General features: G+C 37.0%; 2 protein-coding genes across 4 annotated transcripts; one reads left to right on the top strand and one right to left on the bottom strand.

Annotated features, from left to right (window-relative positions):
- The first annotated feature begins 345 nt into the window (after positions 1 to 345).
- Positions 346 to 3,752, top strand: LOC120074446 (E3 ubiquitin-protein ligase WAVH1-like). Its single transcript, XM_039027568.1, is given in 3 exon segments — positions 346 to 1,270; positions 1,441 to 2,651; positions 2,653 to 3,752. Coding segments are annotated over 3 exon segments (2,154 nt in total). The 5' UTR covers positions 346 to 910; the 3' UTR covers positions 3,236 to 3,752.
- A 3,049-nt stretch (positions 3,753 to 6,801) lies between these two features.
- Positions 6,802 to 11,071, bottom strand: LOC120074447 (protein RMD5 homolog). Of its 3 annotated transcripts, XM_039027570.1 has the most exons (3): positions 10,909 to 11,071; positions 10,560 to 10,726; positions 6,802 to 8,290 (listed from the first exon to the last, which is right to left on the bottom strand). In XM_039027570.1, the coding sequence occupies exon 3, from the start codon at positions 8,273 to 8,275 to the stop codon at positions 7,109 to 7,111; it is 1,167 nt and encodes a 388-aa protein (XP_038883498.1). In that variant the 5' UTR covers positions 8,276 to 8,290; positions 10,560 to 10,726; positions 10,909 to 11,071; the 3' UTR covers positions 6,802 to 7,108. The 3 variants fall into 3 exon arrangements, with proteins under 3 accessions (XP_038883498.1, XP_038883497.1, XP_038883499.1); XM_039027569.1 differs by lacking the exon at positions 10,560 to 10,726 and having other exon boundaries at positions 10,909 to 11,068; XM_039027571.1 differs by lacking the exons at positions 10,560 to 10,726; positions 10,909 to 11,071 and adding an exon at positions 10,396 to 10,512.
- Positions 11,072 to 11,735: the final 664 nt, after the last annotated feature.

The raw sequence follows: 11,735 nt of genomic DNA, 5'->3' as shown, positions 1-11,735 counted from the left end.
ATATTTTAGTCACTACTTTTAACTATCCTTTGTGAACATTTGAATTATTAACCAAAATTTAAAAATAAAAACAAAAATTTTTAAATTAACTTTTACTTAATTTTCAAATTTTGCCTTTAATTTTAAACCCTTCTAAACGGTAAGCAACAATACTTATAGACTTAAATTTTAAAAACTACTATGAAAAATCAATTAGTTCGTCAAGAGAGTCTACATTTCATAGTTTTAAAAATTTGACACAGTTTTTTAAAAACATTTACAAACTTAAAAAAAAAAAAAAAAAAAAAAAAGAATCGGTTGAATTTTGGTGGCTTTGGCATTAATATATATATATATAATTTTAGTTTTGAAAAAGGGAATTAAAAGGGTACATTATAATTAGAATATAGAAGAAGAGAAGGGAGACGTGTCATTTGAATGGAAAGTAAATTAGAATTAGAATTAGAAGCGACCGCGTTGACCTGTGAGAATAGGCGGCAACCTCCAGTTGCCAGTCACAAAGTTCATCCCAGAATTCTCTCTTACCCATTCCTCCATCTCCCATCCCTCTCCATTCAGATTCATCATCATCATCATCATTATTCCCCATAACAAAAATAAAACCCTTTTCTTTTTCTCTTTCTTTCCCGTCGCCTTCTTTTGTTTTATCATTATCATATACTTTCAAATTCACACACACACACACACAGAGTTTCCATTTGGAAGCAACAGTCTCCTCTTTTCACCCCATTCCCTTTTTAGCCCATAAACGAACTACCAACCTCAATCCTTCTCCCCATTTCTTCCATGTTATCCATTTTCACTTCTGATTATTCCTTATTCACAATCCTTTTCCCCATATCTCTATCTCCTTCTTCACTCACCTTTTGCTTTTGACACCCATTTCAGATTCACATCATACATACATACAATGACGGGTTGGAGAAGAGCGTTTTGCACTTCCATTCCTAAAGATACTGTTTCCATAGACATCACCAATGAAGCTCAAAGCCCCAGAATCAGCTCTAAATTTGGGTTTTTCTCTAACCCATCCACACCTCGCTCTCAATCCCGCCCACAGCCCCACCACCCTGCAGGCCTCGGTCTCCGATGTCGAACCTCCGTTGCCACTTCTGGTTCTACCCCTTCTTCCACTCCCAATAGCCCCAAGCTCACGACCCAAAAGAAAACCAGTACTGGCTCCAGATTGTTGTTCCATTTCTCCAATCCTTCTTCCCCCAAATCCCCTTCCAGTTTCTCCTTCATTAAAACCGGCTTACGGCTCTCCAAGGTAACCAAATTCTTCTTTTTTCCTCTCTGCTGTACTCTGCACGGCTACATCATTGTCGCAGTCAAATATGGTTTCTTATTCAAGATTCAATGAAATTGTGTCTCTAATTCCCTTTGCTTTTTTCAATAAGCTATCATTTTAACTCCACTTTCCCATCTTTCACTTTGCAGAGTAGGTGTGGAATCTGCTTACAAAGCGTTAAAAGAGGACAAGGAACTGCCATTTTCACATCAGAATGCTCCCACTCCTTTCACTTTCCTTGTATCTCTGCGCACATTAAGAAGCATCGGACTGTGGCGTGTCCTGTTTGCAGCTCTGTGTGGAACGAAGCTCCGTTGCTCGATGGTCATAACGCTCAGAAAAAACCAATCCAGACGGACAAGACAAGAAGTGTAGAATCGATTAAAGTCGGAGAACTGAAATCGAAGCCGCTTAAAGTTTACAACGATGACGAGCCTTTGATGTCCACGACTTCCGGTGGTCGTTTCAATCCTATACCGGAATCCGACGAAAACGAAGATGATGAAGAACAGGATAGCGCTGTGGAGTTTCAAGGTTTCTTCGCTACATCTGCACCACTAGCCTCTCCGAGATTACCTAGCATTGTGAAAAATGTAGAAGTCAGTTTATTGCCTGAGGCTGCGGTGGTCGCGGCCGGTCGTAGCTATGAAACCTATGCGGTGGTGTTGAAGGTGAAGGCTCCGTCTCGATCTGCGACGACATCGTCATCGCCGATGAATCGGAACCTTCGTCCTCCAATCGATTTGGTAACGGTCTTGGATGTGAGTGCGAGCGCCAACAGCGTCAAACTCCAGATGGTGAAACGCACTATGCGATTAGTTATTTCTTCGCTCGGTTGCTCTGACCGCCTCTCGATTGTGGCGTTCTCCGCCAGTTCCAAGCGGCTGTTGTCTTTACGGAAAATGACCTCCAATGGCCGCCGATCGGCGCGTCGAATCGTCGATTTGCTCTGCGAAGTAGGCCAAGGAGCGTGCATTAACGACGCAATCAAGAAGGCGGCGAAGGTTCTCGAAGATCGGCGGGAGAGAAATCCCGCCGCCAGTATCATCCTCATTTCGGACGGTCACGATGACCGCGTTGGAGCTTCTTACTCCGGCAACTGCAAACGATCGTCTCCAATTGTGTGCTCCACGCGCTTCCCCCACCTGGAGATTCCCGTTCACGCCATCTCCTTCGGTGACGGCCCCGCGCCGCCGGAAGACGCAGTGGCGAAATGTGTTAGCGGCTTGTTGAGCGTGGTGGTTCAAGATCTCAGACTCCAACTGGGGTTCGTATCCGGTTCAACCCCCGCTGAAATCGCTGCGGTCTATTCACTCTCATCTCGCCCGACAGCCCTTGAACCCGGTTCGATTTTCTTATCGGTATCTCTCTTCTGAAGAAGTCGGAAAGCTAGTGGAATTGAAAGTGCCAGTTTCGTCGATTGGGACCCACTCGTTATTGTCCGTACGATCTACTTTCAAGGACACGTCATCGCAATCACAAGGGCTTGTTTGTTCTAAACAACATGCATTGCCAGTACCAAGGCCTCGGACCGTCCGATCATCCGGTTCGAACATCGAACGGCTGAGGAACCTTCACGTCACGATCCGAGCTGTAGCCGAGTCACAACGTTTGATGGAACACAATGATTTCTCGGCAGCCCAACACTTGCTGTCATCGGCTCGAGCCCTGCTGCTGAAACAATCCGGTTCAATATCAGCCAGCGAGTACATAAAAGGCTTAGACGCCGAGTCAGCCGCGCTGAGCCGACGGAAACAACAGATGCAAAGCCAAAGACAAAACATCATTGCAGGACGAGAGGCAAGCCGAATAGACGAAAAGCTTGAGCAGCTTACGCCAACTTCGGCTTGGCGAGCCGCGGAAAGACTAGCTAAAGTGGCGATTATGAGGAAGTCGATGAATAGAGTCAGCGATTTACACGGCTTCGAAGATGCCAGATTTTAATTCAAATTTTAAGAAGTATAAAATAAAAAATCATTCTTGAAAATAAAAATTAATAAAAAAGGGAAAAAAATATGATTGGACTAGTGGAGATGGGCCCGAGCCTAGAATATGGACAAGAGGAACAAGACGGCTAGGCCCTTTTCCTTTTTTAAAAATTTTTTTCTTTTAATTTTTTTGGTTTTTAATTTTGGGCATTGGCAATTGAAAGGAACAGTTTGGTAAGAGTAGAAATGGGGACCCAACAAAGAAGAGACTGAAGAGGAAGGGGACTGCTTTGTCTGGAATCACTTACCAGAAATTGCATTATTTTGAAATTGAAGTATCCAAAACTGAAGCACCCCCATCTCTATTTGTTTCTTTTTTCCTCTCTGAATTTTGTAAAGAAAAAAACTTGAAGATATAATATAGGTTTTATTATGAAATGAACTCAGAACATGTTCAGTTTCGTACGTTTGTTTCTATGATTGTATGTATGAGCTGTTAGTTAATGTTGAAGTGATTATGTTGGTTGTTCCTATTCCTATCTACCACTTGCTTTTAACAGTATTGTATTTTGTTTTCGGAGGGTTTAAGAATTAAGGGTTAGTTGGAGGGAAGGAAGTCATGTGGGTGGGTGGTTTTTTAAGAGAGGGGGGGTCTGTTTATATTAATAAAAAGGGTATTTGTATTTAAGTGATAGTCATAATGAAAGAGGACATTTAATTAGAAGAGTATACATAAGGGGTGTGATTGATATGATAATGTCTAAAGGGGGATATGAATTGGTTGAGATATTTGGATATGAATATCTTTGGGCCTCACTATCACATGTGGCGCACTACCATCTCTTTAGTCTATTCAATTCAAATGTCAAAGAAAAAGAAAAAGAAACACTCTGGATAACCTCAAACATCATCAATAGAGAGAGAGAGAGAGAGAGAGAGAATGAATGGAGGTAGAAGGTGAAAGTGGTGTATCATATCAGTTTCACATCTTTCACAACAGACCAAAAGAGGAATTCCAGACAAATACAATATAAAAGCTGATCCCATCTTTTCTGGAGTACCCTATTTTACTATTTTCTTAATTCTTTCTCTGCCAAACAAACAATCTCTCATCATTTTAGTTACCTATTTAGTGTTTATATATATATATTCTTATAAATTTAACAAAAACATGCAGCGGGATAAAAGCTATGCACACAAGGCAGACAAAAAAAAACTACATATTATTAAGTTTTAACAAATACAAGAGAGAAAAGACAATACTTGGTGTATCTCGATACATCCATAGTTATACATATAACTAGTCACTATAATCACACCCAAAAAATCCAAAATATTTTTAAAAATATATAAACAAATTTGTCACACAATAAATTATGATTGAACATCTTAGAATGTACCTAATTATTTTTCATAAATTATATATATATAATACTTTTTTTTTCCTTTTTTCTTTTTCTAAAAAAAAAACCAAAATTTTAGTGAACCAGTAGGTCCAGAGAAAAGTTTTGATCTTAGAGGTACAACCCCACAAAATTTTTCCTATGGTAGTAAGTAAAGATTCTGTGGAAGATGCAGCCACCACCACCTACCTAAAAGTTGCAAACGTCAAGATTTGGCTCTTGATCTTGGGATACATCTAGGTGGGGAGAGGAAAAGAAAGATAATAAATCAGTGAGCCCAGTTTGGTAAATCCCATTTGCTTTTTAGTTTTCTTTTAAAATACACTTTAAAAACACAACTCCTATCTATGTTTAGTTAATTTTCTACTAATATTTTCAAAAATTTAACCAAGTTTTGAAGACAAATAAAAGGTATTTTTTAAAAACTTGTTTTTGTTTTTTAAATTTGAGTAAGAAATTGCTTGTTTCTTTAAGAAAAGTGAAAACCATACGAAGGAAATTAGAAAGAAACAAGCATAGAATTGAGAAAAAAAAAGAAAGAAAGAAAGTTTCTCAGTTAACAGGTCCTAAGTTTTCTATTACAATAAACTAAATTATCAAAATTTTACATTTAAAAATCAAACCTGTAATCTATCCTTCCTTTCTATATTGAGGATATGAATACATGTCAGTGACAAAAGAGAATAAATTCCCCGAAATATTATAGCATTAGAAATGCCTAAATGGTAAAGAAAGATTTTCACTCCACTGTCAAAAACTTTCCCATTCCCATGTTTAAACAAATCACAATAACTGGATATCTTTGACACCAGGAAGAAAGGGTTCAGGCAGCACAAAACTCAAACACATCAATACTAAAAAGAAGTGCATTTAAGTTGGTCCTTTCAAGGGTTAAATTAGGACAGAAGGTAAGAAAAGGTTTAGAATGAGAGGGGAGGCTTTTCTAAGCTTTCATTTTTTTCCAGGGGGTTCTCCTTAATTTGCGCAGACTTTTGGAACCAATTATGATGAGTGGTTTAGGCCATGTATTCTTTAGCTTTACTTTTGTTTTGATAATGTATTGGTTGAAGAAGCATGAGTCATGTCTATGAATAATGCAATAATAAAGTAAGTGTATGTGGGTAGGTATCAACATCCTCTCCCCTTCTCCCCTAGTGCTCATTGGCCATTCCATTTATTCAATAAAAAGAAATGGGGAAGGTGGTGCATCATCATAATCCCTATGTCTATGTGGGCAGCAAGGTTTCCGTAATGAGAGACAAAAGACTTGAGGAGGAGGTGCAAAAGTTGGTAATCAAGAGGGTAAGTCTTGCTCCGAGTATTTTATCTTTTCTTTCAAATATTCTTGGCGTCCTCAACACATGAATCATTTTGTTCAGAATATACAAATAGAAAGGGAATGAGTATAATCATTGGAGATAGATATTAAAGTATTTGTATGAACTTTTTGATATACATGGGTAAGAATGAGTTTGACGTAACTTTCAAAACAGTGACAAGTAGAAGTTAGTAAGGGGCAGTTATGATAACTTTCTTTTTTAAAAGAGGAAGAGATATGTAAATATTCTTTCTTCTAAAGTTCAGACAATAATAATAACAATAAGATTAAAATGTAAATTTGGTCTCTATAGTTTAGATAAAGTTAAAATTGAGACCTTATGATTGGATAAATTCTTATAAATAGTCTCTATGGTAGAAGCTATTTATAAGGTTTTTATTAGAGCATATGGATGATTTATGAAATTTTATCAAACCAACTGGATTAAATTCTAACTTTTAAAATCATAGGAACTACACTCTTAACTCTTTTCAAACCACGGGAACCAAATCTGTAATTTAACCTAATAGTTAAGGACAATTACTTAAAAGTTCTACTTTTGAAAGTTATTGGAAACTCACCTTCAGTATTCTCATCGGATGTGTCTTCTGTAGCTTGTCACAGATTGGAATAGTAGAGTGCTAGGGGGCAAGGATTATTTGTATTGGCCTAACATCAAATTCCACCATCTCCATCGTCAAGGCCTAATGTTGATGAAATTAGGCCCATGGCCAAATCAATACCTGAAGAAAGGGCCACAAAAACCTAAGAATCCAAGAGGTGGGAGATATATGTCTCATTAGACAAAATCCAATTAACTTAATAAGGGCTCACATTTCCCTGATCTAAATTATACTTATGTTGAGAAAATAAAAGGAGAGAAATATATTTATTTAGTAGGAGGTGAGCTCCAGAAGCAGCTAAGCACACTCCTATGCTGTAAACCTATCAAACTTAAAAGATGTCTGTGTAGTGACTTGCTCTACATTCCAACACGTAGAAAGAATATGTATTTACAACAAATACAGCAACAAACAGTACACAACTGACCATCATTTCCCCCCCATTTCACACCCTTTGTTACACCATACAACTAAATCCAGCAAATATTGGTTCAGTTGAAGAGAGGAAGTTTCATACAACATTAACCATGACTTTTGTGCAAGCGTCAAAAGTACAATTGCCTACACCGTGTAGCATCAATGTCTGTTGGACAATAGGGGCACTTAAACGATTTTGTGCTGTTTTTAGACATCTTCATGATAGACTGCTTGCAGAGGACATGGCCACACAGCATTAACATTGGTGGATTTTCTTCGGTTGACTGTTCCTTTGACACTGGACAAACAAAGATGGAATGGAACTGAAATTCTCTGTCCAACTCCACGGGAACAGGCAACTGCTTCATAGATTGCCATTCCTGTTTCTTCCCAGCCATAACATTCATAAACTTCAGGAGGGGAGGCAATCCCTGGACCCCTGCAGCAACCGTTACACCCAATGGGCTCTCGTAGGACTGACCAAGAAAATTGCAGAACTGTCTTATAAGCTCCTCAGCAACTTTATCCCAATTTGCTACTGATAATAATTGTGAATGAGAGTACGGGGAGCAATCAAGCCTTCCAGTCCACAATAGGCAAGCCATAAGCTTCTGAAGTTCAGCCATGTGATTCGATGCAAGAGGAGCCAGGTAGGTCCGAGCGTACTTCAAAGCATCATGTCTATCTCCCTTCTGTAGAATCTCCATGAACTGCATGCTATGAAGTTTTAGCAAAAGATCCGACCCACATTCCTTAAGCTTATTTGAGTTATTCAGAGCCCAGTTCAGAGCTGGCTCTAGATTCCGGGACTTCATGGCTTCAAGGATCTGATACATTTCCTGAAATGGAGACCTCAACGAGGCAGCAGATTCTGACTCGCCAGCCTCACTAATAAAGCAGTCACCAAGTTCAAACATACCCTGGCGATAGAAATGACTAGCAATAATCTGATTAACAGTATGCCTATCAAAATCAACGTTTCTATAAGCTTTTGATATATCTGGATTGAAAGATTTTTCAACAAGCTTTGGATACTTGGTCAGAGCAGCATTCAACTCCTTTTGTGTGCTTTCAAGCTGAGTGAGTGGGGCAATATCCTTCAATTTAGCTTTGAGTTCAGCAGCAACTGAACTCAAATCAATTGGACATTCCGGATTATCAGCTAACTGTATTTTTTGTAGCACCTGCTCCAATTCCAGATGGATTTTATCAGCTACTTCTTGACTTTTGGAAGAAGATAATTTCTGCTTCTTTGTCACACGATCAAATGCATCTTTAATGCTATCCAGCTCCATTTCTTACTCTAATACCTGCAAAGAAACTCAAATTGTCAAACAAATTTGCTCAGTAACAAACAGATACCATTACCAAACAATGGAATGGAAGGATCTCAAGGTGTCAAAAAAACTCAAAGACAAAAATGCCAAGAAATACTAATAGAGAGGAAAGAGGGAGGAGGGAAAACAGAATAAAAGCCATGCCATTAATTTAATACAGAGTTCTACTAAGGAAAGAAAAGGTCTTAGTACTCTAAAGTAAAACCATTTACCTACTTTATAGCTAAAAACCCTACAAGGCAATAGGAGGAGAAAATCCTGCAGATCTATAAATCAAAATGTTTTCACTGCTTCAGTTCCCCATATTATTCATTTATTTATATTCATCTTAGTATTAAAAGCAAACATGAGAGTGGATTCCAACAAACTAAGATCAAGAAAGGCTATTAATGCCATATCAAGTTGACAATTTGCCACTTCAATATAACAATGAGTTCCCAAGATATAAAAATTCAGGTAAAGGTAAATATTAAATGAATAAAAAAATAAGTAAATAACCCAGACATAAAGGTCACTAGCCGTGAATAATATGGAAACAAAACTCAAATATTACGAGTCTTAGTAATATAACTCAAATATTACAAGTCTTTCTCTTTGTCACTTCCTTAGACTTATAGCTACAAATTCACATAAATAAACTACAATATAACATCTAAACATCTAAAACATAGGACTTATCATAACTATCCCACTCCCATTTCCCACATCATTCAACATATTGCTCTCCAAATCTTCCTCTTGAGTCTCATCTCCATTTTTCCACCACATCTATTGGTGGAGAGCGAGAGAGAATCGAGTGAGGTCAAATGAAGAAGATGAACTTACAGTATTCTTTTTTTTTTTTTTTTTTTTTTTTTTTTTTTTTTTTTGTCCTTTCTTTGATTTGATTTAACCCTAGTATAATAACAAATATTGTGCTAAAGCAATAATTGTGGGCTCAGAATGTCAGGCACCACACCTACATCTAGGCACAAAATCACATCGCTTATTTTTGCTCGAGTGTTATAAAACAGTGATCACTAGAATTCTTTAACAAATACTTGGTGCAACTAATTCAACTACTTTCTAGGACCAATGAGCTCCTATAAGATATAAACCCGACGTTGGTAATTGAAAGTTTAAACCAAAGTTTAATGAACAATCCAAATCTACGGGTCATTAGTCGTGAAAAGAAAAACAACTCCAAATATCAATTATCAATACTTAGGCCTCTTTCGAAAATGTTAGAAGAGCACCACATTCAAACACTTGAGCAGAATATGCATTACTACAAAGATCCTCTCCTATATAGGGAAAAAAAAAGAACTATAATTTCAATGAAATAAAACGCAAATGCAAAAGGTCCCAAGTGAGGTTTCGTCTCTTGTCCGTTTTCGCGTTTCTTTTGTGGGCATCGGTTTCAAAGGCTATATGTGTTATGTTGCATAGCTGGAGTCCCTTCTTGTAGAGGGAGATCCTTTCTTTTGTGGATTAGTTTTTTAGTATGTCCTTGTATTCTTTCATTTTTTTCTCAATGAGAGTTGTTGTTTTCATCAAAATAAATAAATAAGTGAGACGATTATTTTCTTAAGACAACATATGTAGTAGAGCCAACTTAGGCTATCCAGTGTCAACATTTCAATCTGAAAGATACACTAATAACACCAGATTACCCATTAGATGAGCGATGGAAGTAGGGAATAAAAATCAATTTTCATTCTCAATCGCAGTTTGTCAGAAAATGCTTCGACAGTGGCACCAAATCTTTTGCAACAGGCTTAACGCATAAATAAGAGCAAGTAATTGGGAGCATCACGGTGATTGTGGGACCAAACTACAGATGATGGAAAATGATGTAATTGATATTGAAGGCGTTACAGAAATGGTAAAGTGCCTGAATATACGGTATTTGAAAATAGTAAACCCTCGCAAAATGTGTACACTAAAATAATTAACATGGACTTTGTACCATGAACGTGCAACCACACGAAACACTGGATATAAAGAAAATTAAACAGTAGAAAACGCTCCCTTAAATATTTATGAAGATAAAACAATAACCAATGCCAAATACAACCTATGATACGTCTATTACCTACCGTTTCAACAGTAGATTAAACATAAAAACTACTAACTTATGCAGTAAACGATATCCCATTAAAACGATCCAACTCGGGGAAAAGAACTTGAAGGAAAACGGACTAACTAGCACAACCCCAAAAGTTAGGAACAAAAACAATACACTCAAAGCCAAGGAACATACAAAATTGTAATTCGCACTCCAACGGAAGTTCCCAACATCTGCAATCACCTAGAAATCTTGATAAAGAGAGGTTCTTATGAATGAAACCGAAACAAGTAAACACAAAAGAAGAAACCCAAAGATAAGAAATTGATGGATTGGAAGCAAGGCAAGGAAGAGATGCGAATCTGAAGAAAAATGAGAGCAAATCGATTCAGATACGAAAATAAATTTAACCCCACAAGAAGAAGAAACTCGATTCAACAAAAATGCAGGAACGTATAAAAATTAGATCTGGATATAGTATGAGGAAAATGAAGTGCATACATAGATCAGCAAGAAGGAGAGGAGAGAAGAGAAGAGAAGAAACCTTGGTAGGAAGTGAGGACCCGGATGAGAGGGATTTTTTCCTTTCCGTTTCCGTATACAGCTTATATATGAAAATGAAGAAAATACGGGGAATTATGTTCATTTAATTATTTGGGTTTTTTTTATTGAAATAATAAATAGATAATACGGATCCACCTATTTCTATGTATCATATTTATTTCAATGTATCATATATATATATTCTTTTCACTACGACCTAAATATTTCTTTTTTATAATAAATTGACCTCTTAAGGATTGAATAAAACAAAACTATAAATTAGAAGGGATAATATGATATATTGACCTAAAAAATTGGGCCAAATTGTTATTTCACCGGATTTTGTAACTTAAAATTTTATAATCTTTTTCAATCTTTTTTTGTATTTTCTTTTCTTCCGTTCTATCTCAACTTCTGTTTTATTTGTTACTCTACTTTCCCTTTGTCTTCTTTTTATCTTTTTCCTTTCAATCATCTCCATACTTTGTTTCATTGGACGATAATGCTCTATCTGCTGTACACCTTTGACGACAGAAACGGAGACGAGGAACATAATTTATTTCTGTTTTCCTCAGCAAAAATGTTTTGAATATGTTTTCTAACACTTCGAACGATATAGGGATCTTACTAACTGGTCAATGAGTCGGGGTCTAGTGGAGGCAATGCTCCCGAATCTTAAGTTATTTATGTATTTGTCATTTTTATGTAATTTATGTTTATGATCCTAAAATTTAGAGAAATATGCTATATAAGCTTTCTAAACCCTAGAGGCGTTATTTATTATGTATTTTATAACATTTTCTCTAATAAAATTGTGTTAGTGAATCA

The sequence above is a fragment of the Benincasa hispida genome, chromosome 3 (genome assembly GCF_009727055.1).
Source record: "Benincasa hispida cultivar B227 chromosome 3, ASM972705v1, whole genome shotgun sequence".
NCBI classification, from domain to species: Eukaryota; Viridiplantae; Streptophyta; class Magnoliopsida; order Cucurbitales; family Cucurbitaceae; genus Benincasa; species Benincasa hispida.
The sequence above is the reverse complement of the archived record's forward strand: the minus strand, read 5'-3'. Positions and strand labels throughout refer to the sequence as shown.